This window comes from Hypanus sabinus, chromosome 11 (genome assembly GCF_030144855.1).
Source record: "Hypanus sabinus isolate sHypSab1 chromosome 11, sHypSab1.hap1, whole genome shotgun sequence".
Lineage (NCBI taxonomy): Eukaryota > Metazoa > Chordata > Chondrichthyes > Myliobatiformes > Dasyatidae > Hypanus > Hypanus sabinus.
This window is the reverse complement of record NC_082716.1, coordinates 2,727,858-2,747,830: the sequence shown is the minus strand read 5'-3', so window position 1 is coordinate 2,747,830 and position 19,973 is coordinate 2,727,858. Positions and strand designations below refer to the sequence as shown.

The 19,973-nt window shown below is 53.0% G+C and overlaps 1 protein-coding gene across 3 annotated transcripts in view; it reads left to right on the top strand.

Annotated features, from left to right (window-relative positions):
* Positions 1 to 19,973, top strand: part of tnni3k (TNNI3 interacting kinase) — a 170,237-nt gene that overhangs the window by 68,078 nt on the left and 82,186 nt on the right. For all 3 annotated transcript variants that reach the window (XM_059983675.1, XM_059983676.1, XM_059983677.1), the window contains one exon: positions 19,459 to 19,603. In XM_059983675.1, coding sequence (XP_059839658.1) covers positions 19,459 to 19,603 — 145 coding nt within the window. The remainder of the gene's footprint in view (positions 1 to 19,458; positions 19,604 to 19,973) is intronic.

Below are 19,973 nucleotides of genomic sequence, written 5' to 3'. Positions count from 1 at the left end.
TGACTGTGGTGATATGACCGTGTGGTGTGACCGTGTGGTGTGACTGTGGTGATATGACCGTGTGGTGTGACCGTGTGGTGTGACTGTGGTGATATGACCGTGTGGTGTGACTGTGGTGATATGACCGTGTGGTGTGACTGTGGTGACATGACCGTGTGGTGATATGACCGTGTGGTGTGACCGTGTGGTGTGACTGTGGTGATATGACCGTGTGATGTGACCGTGTGGTGTGACTGTGGTGATATGACCGTGTGGTGTGACTGTGGTGATATGACCGTGTGGTGTGACTGTGGTGATATGACCGTGTGGTGTGACCGTGTGGTGTGACTGTGGTGATATGACCGTGTGATGTGACCGTGTGGTGTGACTGTGGTGATATGACCGTGTGGTGTGACCGTGTGGTGTGACTGTGGTGATATGACCGTGTGGTGTGACCGTGTGGTGTGACTGTGGTGATATGACCGTGTGGTGTGACTGTGGTGATATGACCGTGTGGTGTGACTGTGGTGATATGACCGTGTGGTGTGACCGTGTGGTGTGACTGTGGTGATATGACCGTGTGGTGTGACCGTGTGGTGTGACTGTGGTGATATGACCGTGTGGTGTGACTGTGGTGATGTGACCGTGTGGTGTGACCGTGTGGTGTGACTGTGGTGATGTGACCGTGTGGTGTGACTGTGGTGATATGACCGTGTGGTGTGACCGTGTGGTGTGACCGTGTGGTGTGACCGTGGTGATGTGACCGTGTGGTGTGACTGTGGTGATATGACCGTGTGATGTGACCGTGTGGTGTGACCGTGTGGTGTGACTGTGGTGATATGACCGTGTGGTGTGACTGTGTGGTGTGACCGTGTGGTGTGACTGTGGTGATCTGACCGTGTGGTGTGTCTGTGTGGTGTGACCGTGTGGTGTGACTGTGGTGATATGACCGTGTGGTGTGACTGTGGTGATGTGACCGTGTGGTGTGACCGTGTGGTGTGACTGTGGTGATATGACCGTGTGGTGTGACTGTGGTGATGTGACCGTGTGGTGTGACCGTGTGGTGTGACTGTGGTGATGTGACCGTGTGGTGTGACTGTGGTGATATGACCGTGTGGTGTGACTGTGGTGATATGACCGTGTGGTGTGACTGTGGTGATGTGACCGTGTGGTGTGACCGTGTGGTGTGACTGTGGTGATATGACCGTGTGGTGTGACTGTGGTGATGTGACCGTGTGGTGTGACCGTGTGGTGTGACTGTGGTGATATGACCGTGTGGTGTGACTGTGGTGATGTGACCGTGTGGTGTGACCGTGTGGTGTGACCGTGTGATGTGACCGTGTGGTGTGACCGTGTGGTGTGACTGTGGTGATATGACCGTGTGGTGTGACTGTGTGGTGTGACCGTGTGGTGTGACTGTGGTGATATGACCGTGTGGTGTGTCTGTGTGGTGTGACCGTGTGGTGTGACTGTGGTGATATGACTGTGTGGTGTGACTGTGGTGATATGACCGTGTGGTGTGACTGTGGTGATGTGACCGTGTGGTGTGACCGTGTGGTGTGACTGTGGTGATGTGACCGTGTGGTGTGACTGTGGTGATATGACCGTGTGGTGTGACCGTGTGGTGTGACCGTGTGGTGTGACTGTGGTGATGTGACCGTGTGGTGTGACTGTGGTGATATGACCGTGTGATGTGACCGTGTGGTGTGACCGTGTGGTGTGACTGTGGTGATATGACCTTGTGGTGTGACCGTGTGGTGTGACTGTGGTGATATGACCGTGTGGTGTGACCGTGTGGTGTGACTGTGGTGATATGACCGTGTGGTGTGACTGTGGTGATATGACCGTGTGGTGTGACCGTGTGGTGTGACTGTGGTGATATGACCGTGTGATGTGACCGTGTGGTGTGACTGTGGTGATATGACCGTGTGGTGTGACTGTGGTGATATGACCGTGTGGTGTGACTGTGGTGATATGACCGTGTGGTGTGACCGTGTGGTGTGACCGTGTGGTGTGACTGTGGAGATCTGACCGTGTGGTGTGACCGTGTGGTGTGACCGTGTGGTGTGACGGTGTGGTGTGACCGTGGTGATGTGACCGTGTGGTGTGACCGTGTGGTGTGACCGTGTGGTGTGTGACCGTGTGGTGTGACCGTGTGGTGTGACCGTGTGGTCTGACCGTGGTGATGTGACCGTGTGGTGTGACCGTGTGGTGTGACCGTGTGGTGTGACCGTGGTGATGTGACCGTGTGGTGTGACCGTGGTGATATGACCGTGTGGTGTGACTGTGGTGTGACCGTGTGGTGTGACCGTGTGGTGTGACCGTGTGGTGTGACCGTGTGGTGTGTCTGTGGTGATATGACCGTGTGGTGTGACTGTGGTGATATGACCGTGTGGTGTGACTGTAATGATATGACCGTGTGGTGTGACTGTGGTGATATGACCGTGTGGTGTGACCGTGTGGTGTGACTGTGGTGATATGACCGTGTGGTGTGACTGTGGTGATGTGACCGTGTGATGTGACCGTGTGGTGTGACTGTGGTGATATGACTGTGTGGTGTGACCGTGTGGTGTGACTGTGGTGATATGACCGTGTGGTGTGACTGTGGTGATATGACCGTGTGATGTGACCGTGTGGTGTGACTGTGGTGATATGACCGTGTGATGTGACCGTGTGGTGTGACTGTGGTGATATGACCGTGTGGTGTGACTGTGGTGATATGACCGTGTGGTGTGACCGTGTGGTGTGACTGTGGTGATATGACCGTGTGATGTGACCGTGTGGTGTGACTGTGGTGATATGACCGTGTGGTGTGACTGTGGTGATATGACCGTGTGATGTGACCGTGTGGTGTGACTGTGGTGATGTGACCGTGTGGTGTGACCGTGTGGTGTGACTGTGGTGATGTGACCGTGTGGTGATATGACCGTGTGGTGTGACCGTGGTGATATGACCGTGTGGTGTGACTGTGGTGATATGACCGTGTGGTGTGACTGTGGTGATATGACCGTGTGGTGTGAATGTGGTGATATGACCGTGTGATGTAACCGTGTGGTGATATGACCGTGTGGTGTGACTGTGTGGTGTGACTGTGGTGATGTGACCGTGTGGTGATATGACCGTGTGGTGTGACCGTGGTGATATGACCGTGTGGTGTGACTGTGGTGATATGACCGTGTGGTGTGACTGTGGTGATATGACCGTGTGGTGTGACTGTGTGGTGTGACTGTGGTGATGTGACCGTGTGGTGTGACCGTGTGGTGTGACTGTGGTGATATGACCGTGTGGTGTGACTGTGGTGATATGACCGTGTGGTGTGAATGTGGTGATATGACCGTGTGATGTGACCGTGGTGGTATGACCGTGTGGTGTGACCGTGTGGTGTGACCGTGTGGTGTGACCGTGTGGTGTGACCGTGTGGTGTGACCGTGTGGTGATATGACCGTGTGGTGTGACTGTGGTGATGTGACCGTGTGGTGTGACTGTGGTGATGTGACCGTGTGGTGTGACTGTGTGATGTGACCGTGTGGTGTGACTGTGGTGATGTGACCGTGTGGTGTGACTGTGATGATGTGACCGTGTGGTGAGACCGTGTGGTGAGACCGTGTGGTGAGACCGTGTGGTGAGACCGTGTGGTGAGACCGTGTGGTGAGACCGTGTGGTGAGACCGTGTGGTGTGACTGTGATGATGTGACCGTGTGGTGAGACCGTGTGGTGAGACCGTGTGGTGAGACCGTGTGGTGAGACCGTGTGGTGAGACCGTGTGGTGAGACCGTGTGGTGTGACCGTGTGGTGTGACTGTGGTGATGTGACCGTGTGGTGTGACCGTGTGGTGAGACCGTGTGGTGTGACTGTGGTGATGTGACCGTGTGGTGTGACTGTGGTGATGTGACCGTGTGGTGTGACTGTGATGATGTGACCGTGTGGTGTGACCGTGATGATGTGACCGTGTGGTGTGACCGTGTGGTGAGACCGTGTGGTGTGACCGTGTGGTGTGACCGTGTGGTGTGACCGTGTGGTGAGACCGTGTGGTGTGACTGTGGTGATGTGACCGTGTGGTGTGACCGTGTGGTGTGACTGTGGTGATATGACCGTGTGGTGTGACCGTGTGGTGTGACCGTGTGGTGTGACTGTGGTGATCTGACCGTGTGGTGTGACTGTGGTGATATGACCGTGTGGTGTGACTGTGGTGATATGACCGTGTGGTGTGACTGTGGTGATATGACCGTGTGGTGTGACCGTGTGGTGTGACTGTGGTGATATGACCGTGTGGTGTGACTGTGGTGATATGACCGTGTGGTGTGACCGTGTGGTGTGACTGTGGTGATATGACCGTGTGGTGTGACCGTGTGGTGTGACTGTGGTGATATGACCGTGTGGTGTGACCGTGTGGTGTGACTGTGGTGATATGACCGTGTGGTGTGACCATGTGGTGTGACTGTGGTGATATGACCGTGTGGTGTGACTGTGGTGATATGACCCTGTGGTGTGACCGTGTGGTGTGACCGTGTGGTGTGACTGTGGTGATATGACCGTGTGGTGTGACCGTGTGTTGTGACTGTGGTGATATGACCGTGTGGTGTGACTGTGGTGATATGACCCTGTGGTGTGACCGTGTGGTGTGACTGTGGTGATATGACTGTGTGGTGTGACCGTGTGGTGTGACTGTGGTGATATGACCCTGTGGTGTGACCGTGTGGTGTGACTGTGGGGATATGACCGTGTGGTATGACCGTGTGGTGTGACTGTGGTGATATGACCGTGTGGTGTGACCGTGTGGTGTGACTGTGTGGTGTGACTGTGGTGATATGACCGTGTGGTGTGACTGTGGTGATATGACCGTGTGGTGTGACCGTGTGGTGTGACTGTGGTGATCTGACCGTGTGGTGTGACTGTGGTGATATGACCGTGTGGTGTGACTGTGGTGATATGACCGTGTGGTGTGACTGTGGTGATATGACCGTGTGGTGTGACCGTGTGGTGTGACTGTGGTGATATGACCGTGTGGTGTGACTGTGGTGATATGACCGTGTGGTGTGACTGTGTGGTGTGACTGTGGTGATATGACCGTGTGGTGTGACCGTGTGGTGTGACTGTGGTGATATGACCGTGTGGTGTGACTGTGGTGATATGACCCTGTGGTGTGACCGTGTGGTGTGACCGTGTGGTGTGACTGTGGTGATATGACCGTGTGGTGTGACCGTGTGGTGTGACTGTGGTGATATGACCCTGTGGTGTGACCGTGTGGTGTGACCGTGTGGTGTGACTGTGGTGATGTGACCGTGTGGTGTGACTGTGGTGATGTGACCGTGTGGTGTGACTGTGGTGATGTGACCGTGTGGTGTGACTGTGGTGATGTGACCGTGTGGTGTGACTGTGGTGATATGACCTTGTGGTGTGACCGTGTGGTGTGACTGTGTGGTGTGACTGTGGTGATATGACCGTGTGGTGTGACTGTGGTGATATGACCGTGTGGTGTGACCGTGTGGTGTGACCGTGTGGTGTGACTGTGGTGATCTGACCGTGTGGTGTGACTGTGGTGATATGACCGTGTGGTGTGACTGTGGTAATATGACCGTGTGGTGTGACTGTGGTGATATGACCGTGTGGTGTGACCGTGTGGTGTGACTGTGGTGATATGACCGTGTGGTGTGACTGTGGTGATATGACCGTGTGGTGTGACCGTGTGGTGTGACTGTGGTGATATGACCGTGTGGTGTGACTGTGGTGATATGACCCTGTGGTGTGACCGTGTGGTGTGACCGTGTGGTGTGACTGTGGTGATATGACCGTGTGGTGTGACCGTGTGGTGTGATTGTGGTGATATGACCGTGTGGTGTGACTGTGGTGATATGACCCTGTGGTGTGACCGTGTGGTGTGACTGTGGTGATATGACCGTGTGGTGTGACCGTGTGGTGTGACTGTGGTGATATGACCCTGTGGTGTGACCGTGTGGTGTGACTGTGGTGATATGACCGTGTGGTGTGACCGTGTGGTGTGACTGTGGTGATATGACCGTGTGGTGTGACCGTGTCGTGTGACTGTGTGGTGTGACTGTGGTGATATGACCGTGTGGTGTGACTGTGGTGATATGACCGTGTGGTGTGACCGTGTGGTGTGACCGTGTGGTGTGACTGTGGTGATCTGACCGTGTGGTGTGACTGTGGTGATATGACCGTGTGGTGTGACTGTGGTGATATGACCGTGTGGTGTGACTGTGGTGATATGACCGTGTGGTGTGACCGTGTGGTGTGACTGTGGTGATATGACCGTGTGGTGTGACTGTGGTGATATGACCGTGTGGTGTGACCGTGTGGTGTGACTGTGGTGATATGACCGTGTGGTGTGACCGTGTGGTGTGACTGTGGTGATATGACCGTGTGGTGTGACTGTGGTGATATGACCGTGTGGTGTGACCGTGTGGTGTGACTGTGGTGATATGACCGTGTCGTGTGACCGTGTGTTGTGACTGTGGTGATATGACCCTGTGGTGTGACCGTGTGGTGTGACCGTGTGGTGTGACTGTGGTGATATGACCGTGTGGTGTGACCGTGGTGATATGACCGTGTGGTGTGACCGTGTGGTGTGACTGTGTGGTGTGACTGTGGTGATATGACCGTGTGGTGTGACTGTGGTGATATGACCGTGTGGTGTGACCGTGTGGTGTGACTGTGGTGATATGACCGTGTGGTGTGACTGTGGTGATATGACCGTGTGGTGTGACTGTGGTGATATGACCGTGTGGTGTGACTGTGGTGATATGACCGTGTGGTGTGACCGTGTGGTGTGACTGTGGTGATATGACCGTGTGGTGTGACTGTGGTGATATGACCGTGTGGTGTGACTGTGGTGATATGACCGTGTGGTGTGACCGTGTGGTGTGACTGTGGTGATATGACCGTGTGGTGTGACCGTGTGGTGTGACTGTGGTGATATGACCGTGTGGTGTGACCGTGAGGTGTGACCGTGGTGATATGACCGTGTGGTGTGACCGTGTGGTGTGACCGTGGTGATATGACCGTGTGATGTGACCGTGTGGTGTGACCGTGGTGATATGACCGTGTGGTGTGACCGTGTGGTGTGACTGTGGTGATATGACCGTGTGGTGTGACTGTGGTGATATGACCGTGTGGTGTGACCGTGTGGTGTGACCGTGTGCTGTGACCGTGTGGTGTGACCGTAATGATATGACCGTGTGGTGTGACTGTGGTGATATGACCGTGTGGTGTGACTGTGGTGATATGACCGTGTGGTGTGACCGTGTGGTGTGACCGTTTGGTGTGACCGTGTGGTGTGACTGTGGTGATATGACCGTGTGGTGTGACCGTGTGGTGTGACTGTGGTGATATGACCGTGTGGTATGACCGTGTGGTGTGACTGTGGTGATATGACCGTGTGGTGTGACCGTGTGGTGTGACCGTGTGGTGTGACTGTGGTGATATGACCGTGTGGTGTGACTGTGGTGATGTGACCGTGTGGTGTGACTGTGGTGATGTGACCGTGTGGTGTGACTGTGGTGATATGACCGTGTGGTGTGACCGTGTGGTGTGACCGTGTGGTGTGACTGTGGTGATATGACCGTGTGGTGTGACTGTGATGATATGACCGTGTGGTGTGACTGTGGTGATATGACCGTGTGGTGTGACTGTGGTGATATGACCGTGTGGTGTGACTGTGGTGATATGACCGTGTGGTGTGTCCGTGTGGTGTGACTGTGGTGAGACCGTGTGGTGTGACCGTGTGGTGTGACTGTGGTGATATGACCGTGTGGTGTGACCGTGTGGTGTGACTGTGGTGATATGACCGTGTGGTGTGACCGTGTGGTGATATGACCGTGTGGTGTGACGGTGTGGTGTGACTGTAATGATATGACCGTGTGGTGTGACTGTGGTGATATGACCGTGTGGTGTGACTGTGGTGATATGACCGTGTGGTGTGACCGTGTGGTGTGACTGTGGTGATATGACCGTGTGGTGTGACCGTGTGGTGTGACTGTGGTGATATGACCGTGTGGTGTGACTGTGTGGTGTGACTGTGTGGTGTGACCGTGTGGTGTGACTGTGTGGTGTGACCGTGTGGTGTGACTGTGGTGATATGACCGTGTGGTGTGATGGTGTGGTGTGACTGTAATGATATGACCGTGTGGTGTGACTGTGGTGATATGACCGTGTGGTGTGACCGTGTGGTGTGACTGTGGTGATATGACCGTGTGGTGTGACTGTGGTGATATGACCGTGTGGTGTGACCGTGTGGTGTGACCGTGGTGATATGACCGTGTGGTGTGACCGTGGTGATGTGACCGTGTGGTATGACCGTGTGGTGTGACCGTGTGGTATGACCGTGTGGTGTGACCGTGTGGTGTGACCGTGTGGTGTGACCGTGTGGTGTGACCGTGTGGTGTGACCGTGTGGTGTGACCGTGTGGTGTGACTGTGGTGATATGACCGTGTGGTGTGACTGTGGTGATGTGACCGTGTGGTGTGACTGTGGTGATATGACCGTGTGGTGTGACTGTGGTGATATGACCGTGTGGTGTGACTGTGGTGATATGACCGTGTGGTGTGACCGTGTGGTGTGACTGTGGTGATATGACCGTGTGGTGTGACCGTGTGGTGTGACTGTGGTGATATGACCGTGTGGTGTGACCGTGTGGAGTGACTGTGGTGATATGACCGTGTGGTGTGACTGTGGTGATATGACCGTGTGGTGTGACCGTGTGGTGTGACTGTGGTGATATGACCGTGTCGTGTGACCGTGTGGTGTGACTGTGGTGATATGACCCTGTGGTGTGACCGTGTGGTGTGACCGTGTGGTGTGACTGTGGTGATATGACCGTGTGGTGTGACCGTGGTGATATGACCGTGTGGTGTGACCGTGTGGTGTGACTGTGTGGTGTGACTGTGGTGATATGACCGTGTGGTGTGACTGTGGTGATATGACCGTGTGGTGTGACCGTGTGGTGTGACTGTGGTGATATGACCGTGTGGTGTGACTGTGGTGATATGACCGTGTGGTGTGACTGTGGTGATATGACCGTGTGGTGTGACTGTGGTGATATGACCGTGTGGTGTGACTGTGGTGATATGACCGTGTGGTGTGACTGTGGTGATATGACCGTGTGGTGTGACCGTGTGGTGTGACTGTGGTGATATGACCGTGTGGTGTGACTGTGGTGATATGACCGTGTGGTGTGACCGTGTGGTGTGACTGTGGTGATATGACCGTGTGGTGTGACCGTGTGGTGTGACCGTGGTGATATGACCGTGTGGTGTGACCGTGAGGTGTGACCGTGGTGATATGACCGTGTGGTGTGACCGTGTGGTGTGACCGTGGTGATATGACCGTGTGATGTGACCGTGTGGTGTGACCTTGGTGATATGACCGTGTGGTGTGACCGTGTGGTGTGACTGTGGTGATATGACCGTGTGGTGTGACTGTGGTGATATGACCGTGTGGTGTGACCGTGTGGTGTGACCGTGTGGTGTGACCGTGTGGTGTGACCGTAATGATATGACCGTGTGGTGTGACTGTGGTGATATGACCGTGTGGTGTGACTGTGGTGATATGACCGTGTGGTGTGACCGTGTGGTGTGACCGTTTGGTGTGACCGTGTGGTGTGACTGTGGTGATATGACCGTGTGGTGTGACCGTGTGGTGTGACTGTGGTGATATGACCGTGTGGTATGACCGTGTGGTGTGACTGTGGTGATATGACCGTGTGGTGTGACCGTGTGGTGTGACCGTGTGGTGTGACTGTGGTGATGTGACCGTGTGGTGTGACTGTGGTGATGTGACCGTGTGGTGTGACTGTGGTGATGTGACCGTGTGGTGTGACTGTGGTGATATGACCGTGTGGTGTGACCGTGTGGTGTGACCGTGTGGTGTGACTGTGGTGATATGACCGTGTGGTGTGACTGTGATGATATGACCGTGTGGTGTGACTGTGGTGATATGACCGTGTGGTGTGACTGTGGTGATATGACCGTGTGGTGTGACTGTGGTGATATGACCGTGTGGTGTGACCGTGTGGTGTGACTGTGGTGAGACCGTGTGGTGTGACTGTGGTGATATGACCGTGTGGTGTGACCGTGTGGTGTGACTGTGGTGATATGACCGTGTGGTGTGACCGTGTGGTGATATGACCGTGTGGTGTGACGGTGTGGTGTGACTGTAATGATATGACCGTGTGGTGTGACTGTGGTGATATGACCGTGTGGTGTGACTGTGGTGATATGACCGTGTGGTGTGACCGTGTGGTGTGACTGTGGTGATATGACCGTGTGGTGTGACCGTGTGGTGTGACTGTGGTGATATGACCGTGTGGTGTGACCGTGTGGTGTGACTGTGTGGTGTGACCGTGTGGTGTGACTGTGTGGTGTGACCGTGTGGTGTGACTGTGGTGATATGACCGTGTGGTGTGATGGTGTGGTGTGACTGTAATGATATGACCGTGTGGTGTGACTGTGGTGATATGACCGTGTGGTGTGACCGTGTGGTGTGACTGTGGTGATATGACCGTGTGGTGTGACTGTGGTGATATGACCGTGTGGTGTGACCGTGTGGTGTGACCGTGGTGATATGACCGTGTGGTGTGACCGTGGTGATGTGACCGTGTGGTATGACCGTGTGGTGTGACCGTGTGGTATGACCGTGTGGTGTGACCGTGTGGTGTGACCGTGTGGTGTGACCGTGTGGTGTGACCGTGTGGTGTGACTGTGGTGATATGACCGTGTGGTGTGACTGTGGTGATGTGACCGTGTGGTGTGACTGTGGTGATGTGACCGTGTGGTGTGACTGTGGTGATATGACCGTGTGGTGTGACTGTGGTGATATGACCGTGTGGTGTGACCGTGTGGTGTGACCGTGTGGTGTGACTGTGGTGATATGACCGTGTGGTGTGACCGTGTGGTGTGACTGTGGTGATATGACCGTGTGGTGTGACTGTGGTGATATGACCGTGTGGTGTGACCGTGTGGTGTGACTGTGGTGATATGACCGTGTGGTGTGTCTGTGTGGTGTGACCGTGTGGTGTGACTGTGGTGATATGACCGTGTGGTGTGACCGTGTGGTGATATGACCGTGTGGTGTGACCGTGTGGTGTGACTGTGGTGATATGACCGTGTGGTGTGACCGTGTGGTGTGACTGTGGTGATATGACCCTGTGGTGTGACCGTGTGGTGTGACTGTGGTGATATGACCGTGTGGTGTGACCGTGTGGTGTGACTGTGGTGATATGACCGTGTGGTGTGACCGTGTGGTGTGACTGTGGTGATATGACCGTGTGGTGTGACCGTGTGGTGTGACCGTGTGGTGTGACTGTGGTGATATGACCGTGTGGTGATATGACCGTGTGGTGTGACCGTGTGGTGTGACTGTGGTGATATGACCGTGTGGTGTGACCGTGTGGTGTGACCGTGTGGTGTGACTGTGGTGATATGACCCTGTGGTGTGACCGTGTGGTGTGACTGTGGTGATATGACCGTGTGGTGTGACCGTGTGGTGTGACTGTGGTGATATGACCGTGTGGTGTGACCGTGTGGTGTGACTGTGGTGATATGACCGTGTGGTGTGACTGTGTGGTGTGACTGTGGTGATCTGACCGTGTGGTGTGACTGTGGTGATATGACCGTGTGGTGTGACTGTGGTGATGTGACCGTGTGGTGTGACCGTGTGGTGTGACCGTGTGGTGTGACTGTGGTGCTATGACCGTGTGGTGTGACCGTGTCGTGTGACCGTGTGGTGTGACTGTGGTGATATGACCGTGTGGTGTGACTGTGGTGATATGACCGTGTGGTGTGACCGTGTGGTGTGACTGTGGTGATATGACCGTGTGGTGTGACTGTGGTGATATGACCGTGTGGTGTGACCGTGTGGTGTGACCGTGTGGTGTGACTGTGGTGTGACCGTGTGGTGTGACTGTGGTGATATGACCGTGTGGTGTGACTGTGGTGATATGACCGTGTGGTGTGACCGTGTGGTGTGACCGTGTGGTGTGACCGTGTGGTGTGACTGTGGTGATATGACCGTGTGGTGTGACTGTGGTGATATAACCGTGTGGTGTGACTGTGGTGATATGACCGTGTGGTGTGACCGTGTGGTGTGACCGTGTGGTGTGACTGTGGTGATATGACAGTGTGGTGTGACTGTGGTGATATGACCGTGTGGTGTGACTGTGGTGATATGACCGTGTGGTGTGACCGTGTGGTGTGACTGTGGTGATATGACCGTGTGGTGTGACTGTGGTGATATGACCGTGTGGTGTGACCGTGTGGTGTGACTGTGGTGATATGACCGTGTGGTGTGACCGTGTGGTGTGACCTTGTGGTGTGACTGTGATGATATGACCGTGTGGTGTGACTGTGGTGATCTGACCGTGTGGTGTGACCGTGTGGTGTGACTGTGGTGATATGACCGTGTGGTGTGACTGTGGTGATATGACTGTGGTGATATGACCGTGTGGTGTGACTGTGGTGATATGACTGTGGTGATATGACCGTGTGGTGTGACTGTGGTGATATGACCGTGTGGTGTGACCGTGTGGTGTGACCGTGTAGTGTGACTGTGGTGATATGACCGTGTGGTGTGACCGTGTGGTGTGACCGTGTGGTGTGACTGTGGTGATATGACCGTGTGGTGTGACCGTGTGGTGTGACCGTGTGGTGTGACTGTGGTGATATGACCGTGTGGTGTGACCGTGTGGTGTGACTGTGGTGATATGACCGTGTGGTGTGACCGTGTGGTGTGACTGTGGTGATATGACCATGTGGTGTGACCGTGTGGTGTGACCGTGTGGTGTGACTGTGGTGATATGACCGTGTGGTGTGACTGTGGTGATATGACCGTGTGGTGTGACCGTGTGGTGTGACTGTGGTGATATGACCGTGTGGTGTGACTGTGGTGATATGACCGTGTGGTGTGACTGTGGTGATATGACCGTGTGGTGTGACCGTGTGGTGTGACCGTGTGGTGTGCCGGTGTGGTGTGACTGTGGTGATATGACCGTGTGGTGTGACTGTGGTGATATGACCGTGTGGTGTGACCGTGTGGTGTGACCGTGTGGTGTGACTGTGATGATATGACCGTGTGGTGTGACTGTGGTGATATGACCGTGTGGTGTGACCGTGTGGTGTGACTGTGGTGATCTGACCGTGTGGTGTGACTGTGGTGATATGACCGTGTGGTGTGACTGTGTGGTGTGACCGTGTGGTGTGACTTGGTGATATGACCGTGTGGTGTGACTGTGGTGATATGACCGTGTGGTGTGACTGTGTGGTGTGACCGTGTGGTATGACTGTGGTGATATGACCGTGTGGTGTGACTGTGGTGATATGACCGTGTGGTGTGACTGTGGTGATATGACCGTGTGGTGTGACCGTGTGGTGTGACCGTGTGGTGTGACCGTGTGGTGATATGACCGTGTGGTGTGACCGTGTGGTGTGACTGTGGTGATGTGACCGTGTGGTGTGACTGTGGTGAGACCGTGTGGTGTGACCGTGTGGTGTGACCGTGTGGTGTGACTGTGGTGATATGACCGTGTGGTGTGACCGTGTGGTGTGACCGTGTGGTGTGACCGTGTGGTGTGACCGTGTGGTGTGACCGTGGTGATGTGACCGTGTGGTGTGACTGTGGTGATGTGACCGTGTGGTGTGACCGTGTGGTGTGACCGTGTGGTGTGACTGTGGTGATGTGACCGTGTGGTGTGACTGTGGTGATGTGACCGTGTGGTGTGACTGTGGTGATGTGACCGTGTGGTGTGACCGTGTGGTGTGACTGTGGTGATATGACTGTGTGGTGTGACTGTGGTGATATGACCGTGTGGTGTGACCGTGTGGTGTGACTGTGGTGATATGACCGTGTGATGTGACCGTGTGATGTGACTGTGGTGATGTGACCGTGTGGTGTGACCGTGTGGTGTGACCGTGTGGTGTGACTGTGGTGATATGACCGTGTGGTGTGACTGTGGTGATATGACCGTGTGGTGTGACCGTGTGGTATGACCGTGTGGTGTGACCGTGGTGATATGACCGTGTGGTGTGACTGTGGTGATATGACCGTGTGGTGTGACCGTGTGGTGTGACTGTGGTGATATGACCGTGTGATGTGACCGTGTGATGTGACCGTGTGATGTGACTGTGGTGATGTGACCGTGTGGTGTGACCGTGTGGTGTGACCGTGGTGATATGACCGTGTGGTGTGACTGTGGTGATATGACCGTGTGGTGTGACCGTGTGGTGTGACTGTGGTGATATGACCGTGTGGTGTGACCGTGTGGTGTGACCGTGTGGTGTGACTGTGGTGATATGACCGTGTGGTGTGACCGTGTGGTGTGACTGTGGTGATATGACCGTGTGGTGTGACCGTGGTGATATGACCGTGTGGTGTGACTGTGGTGATATGACCGTGTGGTGTGACCGTGTGGTGTGACTGTGGTGATATGACCGTGTGATGTGACCGTGTGATGTGACTGTGGTGATGTGACCGTGTGGTGTGACCGTGTGGTGTGACCGTGTGGTGTGACTGTGGTGATATGACCGTGTGGTGTGACTGTGGTGATATGACCGTGTGGTGTGACCGTGTGGTGTGACTGTGGTGATCTGACCGTGTGGTGTGACTGTGGTGATCTGACCGTGTGGTGTGACCGTGTGGTGTGACCGTGTGGTGTGACCGTGTGGTGTGACTGTGGTGATGTGACCGTGTGATATGACCGTGTGGTGTGACCGTGGTGATATGACCGTGTGGTGTGACCGTGTGGTGTGACCGTGTGGTGTGACTGTGGTGATATGACCGTGTGGTGTGACCGTGTGGTGTGACCGTGTGGTGTGACTGTGGTGATATGACCGTGTGGTGTGACCGTGTGGTGTGACTGTGGTGATATGACCGTGTGGTGTGACTGTGGTGATATGACCATGTGGTGTGACCGTGTGGTGTGACTGTGGTGATCTGACCGTGTGGTGTGACTGTGGTGATCTGACCGTGTGGTGTGACCGTGTGGTGTGACCGTGTGGTGTGACCGTGTGGTGTGACTGTGGTGATGTGACCGTGTGATATGACCGTGTGGTGTGACCGTGGTGATATGACCGTGTGGTGTGACCGTGTGGTGTGACCGTGTGGTGTGACCGTGTGGTGTGACTGTGGTGATATGACCGTGTGGTGTGACCGTGTGGTGTGACCGTGTGGTGTGACTGTGGTGATATGACCGTGTGGTGTGACTGTGTGGTGTGACCGTGTGGTGTGACTGTGGTGATATGACCGTGTGATGTGACCGTGTGGTGTGACTGTGGTGATATGACCGTGTGGTGTGACTGTGGTGATATGACCGTGTGGTGTGACCGTGTGGTGTGACTGTGGTGATATGACCGTGTGGTGTGACCGTGTGGTGTGACCGTGTGGTGTGACTGTGGTGATATGACCGTGTGGTGTGACTGTGTGGTGTGACCGTGTGGTGTGACTGTGGTGATATGACCGTGTGGTGTGTCTGTGTGGTGTGACCGTGTGGTGTGACTGTGTGATATGACCGTGTGGTGTGTCTGTGTGGTGTGACCGTGTGGTGTGACTGTGGTGATATGACCGTGTGGTGTGACCGTGTGGTGTGACCGTGTGGTGTGACCGTGTGGTGTGACTGTGGTGATATGACCGTGTGGTGTGACTGTGGTGATATGACCGTGTGGTGTGACCGTGTGGTGTGACTGTGGTGATCTGACCGTGTTGTGTGACCGTGTTGTGTGACCGTGTTGTGTGACCGTGTTGTGTGACCGTGTGGTGTGACCGTGTTGTGTGACCGTGTGGTGTGACCGTGTTGTGTGACCGTGTGGTGTGACTGTGATGTTATGACCGTGTGGTGTGACCGTGTGGTGTGACCGTGTGGTGTGACTGTGGTGATCTGACCGTGTGGTGTGACTGTGGTGATATGACCGTGTGGTGTGACCGTGTGGTGTGTCTGTGTGGTGTGACCGTGTGGTGTGTCTGTGTGGTGTGACCGTGTGGTGTGACCGTGTGGTGTGACTGTGTGGTGTGTCTGTGTGGTGATATGACCGTGTGGTGTGACCGTGTGGTGTGACTGTGATGATGTGACCGTGTGGTGTGACTGTGGTGATATGACCGTGTGGTGTGACTGTGGTGATGTGACCGTGTGGTGTGACTGTGGTGATATGACCGTGTGGTGTGACTGTGTGGTGTGACCGTGTGGTGTGACCGTGTGGTGTGACTGTGGTGATATGACCGTGTGGTGTGACCGTGGTGATATGACCGTGTGGTGTGTCTGTGTGGTGTGACCGTGTGGTGTGACCGTGTGGTGTGACCGTGTGGTGTGACCGTGTGGTGTGACCGTGTGGTGTGACTGTGGTGATATGACCGTGTGGTGTGACCGTGTGGTGTGATCGTGTGGTGTGACCGTATGATGTGACCGTGTGGTGTGACTGTGATGATATGACCGTGTGGTGTGACTGTGGTGTGACCGTGTGGTGTGATCGTGTGGTGTGACCGTGTGGTGTGACTGTGGTGATGTGACCGTGTGGTGTGACTGTGGTGATGTGACCGTGTGGTGTGACTGTGGTGATATGACCGTGTGGTGTGACTGTGATGATATGACCGTGTGGTGTGACCGTGTGGTGTGACTGTGATGATGTGACCGTGTGGTGTGACCGTGTGGTGTGACCGTGTGGTGTGACTGTGTGGTGTGACCGTGTGGTGTGACTGTGTGGTGTGACCGTGTTGTGTGACTGTGGCAGTAGCGACTATGATTGTATGACTATGGTGATATGGCCATGGTGGTGTGACCTACACTGATTTTTTGCTCTCTGCCTCTGACGCATTTTCCTTCTACATATCTGTCTTTGTGTTCATTGATTTGTTCCCCATGCCCTCTGGTGGAGAATTTCACAGGTTCACCTCTCTCTGGGTGAAGTCCTTTCTCCCCACTCACATATCACAATCTACAGCTAACATGAAGGTAGAAACCATCCCTTCACACTGATCCAAGCCACACCTCAAGTGAGCCATCAGTACTCATGCCAGACCTGTTACCCAACACTGGTCATGACTGATATATTAAATACACAACAGTAATCAGCTCTGTCTTGGTGATTCAAGTCCCTTGGGGAGTCAAGTGCTCGTGCAGATACTTGTTCAACATTGTGAGGGTCTCTGCCCCAACCTTCCCCTTTGGCAGTCAGTTTCAGATTCCACCCTCCCTCTCAGTTTTCCTGCTCCCCACCCCACTGAAACACCTAACCTTTTCCCCTGACTCCTACCCTCTGCTGTCTGCTTATAGCTGTCTCTCCATTAGGGAAACATTTCTCACAGTCTCCCCATTTATGCTCCTTAGTTATAGAGTCTATAAATACTCCAGCAAAGAAAAAGGCCCATCAGCCCTTCTAGTCTGTGCTGACCTGTTATTCTACCTAGACTCATCGACCTGCACCTGTACCATAACCCTCTATACCCCTCTCATCCATGTATCTATCCAAACTTTTCTTAAATGTTTAAATCGAGCCTGTGTCCCCCATTTCTGTTGGCAGCTTGTTCACCATTCTCACCACCCTCTGAGTCAAGAAGTTGCCCCTCAGGTTCCCCTTCAACATTTCTCCTTTCACTCTTAACCTGTGACATCTACTTCTAACCTCACCCAACCTCAGTGGAAAAAGCCTGCTTACATTTACCCTATCTATACCCCTCATAATTCTGTTTCCCTCTTCCAAATCTCTCCTCGGTCTTCTACATTCTAGGGAATAAAGCCCAATTATTCAACCTTTCCTTATAACTCAGGTCCTTAAGTTCCGGTAGCATCCTTGTAAATTTTCTCTGCACTCTTTCAATCTTACTTATATATTTCTTGTGACTAAAACTGCACACTGTATTCCAAATTAGCCCTCAGCAACATTTTATACAATTGCAGCATATTTCAATTCTTGTACTCAATACGTGGATTTAAAAGCTTTCTTCACCATGACACCACTTTCAGGAATCTCTCTGTTCTGCTGCACTCCTCAGTTCCTTACTACTCACTGTGTAAGACGTACCCTGGTTTGTCCTCCCAAAGCACAACACTTACCTTGCACTTGACTGCATTAAATTCCATCTGCCATATTTCAGTTCACTTTCCCAGCTGGTCCAGATCTGCTGCAACTTCTGATCATCCTTGCTGTCCACTATACCCCCATTCTTGTTGTTAACTGCAAATTTGCTGATAAGGTTAACCACATTATCATCTGGACCATTGATACAGATGACAAACAACAATGGACCCAGCACAGATCCCTATGGCATTCCACTCGTCACAGGGCTCCAGTCAGAGTGGCAATCCTCTACCATCACTCTCTGGCTTCTCCTGTGAGGCCAATGTCTGATCGAATTTACTACTTCATCATAAGTGCCGATCAACTTTCCATGTAGGACCTTGTTAAATACCTTGCTAAAGTGCACGTAGACAACATCCACTGCTTTGCCTTTATCGACTTTCCTGGTAACTTCCTCAAAAACCTCTTTCAGATTGGTTAGACTCTACTTACCACACACAAAGCCACAATGAGTATCCCTAATCAGTGTCTGTCTATTCAAATACTTACATATCCTGTCCAATAACTTGCCCACTATGGTTGTCAGCCTATAATTTTATGGTTCATTCTTTCAACAGAACAACTTTAGCTATCCTTCAGTCCTGCACACCTGACTCGTGGCTCCAGGTGCTTTAAATATCTCTGCTATGGCTCCTGCAATTTCTAAACTAGCCTCACAGATGGTCTGAGGGAATGCCTTGTCATGCCCTGTGGATTTATCCGGCCTAATTTGCCTCAAGACAGCAAGCACCTCCTCCTCTGTAATTTGTAAAGGGTCCACAACTTTGCTGCATTGACTCGCATCTCTAGATCCTGTGTATGTCTCCTCTGTAAATATAGATGCAGAAACTCCATTTACGACCTCCCCATCTCTTACAACTTCACACATAGGTTATCATTCTGATCTTCCAGGGGACCAATTTTGTCCCTTGCCATCCTTTTGCTCTTATCCAAAGTCCTCTATACCCCTCCCATCCATGTACTAATCCAAATTTCTCTTAAATGTCGCATTTGAACCCGCATACTCCAATTCCATTGGCAGCTCAGTCCACACTCATCACCTTCTGACTGATCAAGTTCCCCTTAAACATTTCACCTTTCACCCTTAACCTATGGCCTCCAGTTCAGGTGTCACCCAACCTCAGAAAAAAGCCTGCTTGCATTTACCCTGTCTCTGCCCCTCATAATGTTGTATAACTCTTCAAATTTCCCCTCATTCTCCTTCACTCGAGGGAATAAATGCAACATCTAAATCAAATGTTTCCAGTAACTCAGGTTCTCAAGTTCTGGCAACTTTAAGTACGGAGTAAATTTTCTCTGTACTTTTTTGATCTTATTGATCTCCAGAAACATCTTGCTTGTTTTTGTTTAGTTGTATCTTCAATCATACCAATGAGTGTTATTCCCTGTTTCTTGGTGATCCCAGTTAATTCCCTGGACAACGAGGACCACTCTCCTCTCCACTTCTCTTCCCGCTTTGGCCACCATGAGATCATCAGTTACTTGCTGCAGGGAAACTTTGGCGTGCAGCCTCATGCCGTGAACATCTACGGAGACACTGCTCTACACTTGTGAGTTCAAAGCAAACCACAGAAGGAATAGGGGGAAGGGGTTGAGCAGCACCTATGGTGGTGAGAGAGAGAAGGGCCATTGACAAATCAAGTCCTTGCATTAGGGCTGAGTGTCGAGTGAAGATAAATGTGGTATAGTTGGAAAAATGGATTGGAAAATGGAAGATGGATTTTAATACGGACAAGTGTGAGGTGTTGCGCTTCGTGAGGACAAACCAGGGTCGGTCTTACACAGCGAATGGTTGGGTACTAATGGATTCTGATGTTTTTGATGCAAGGTTCTTTTTGGAAGGCAGGGAAGAGGCATCAAACTTGTTGCTCCCAATTGTTTTATTAAGAGTTAATAGTGTTGTAATGTCAAGGTGCAAAC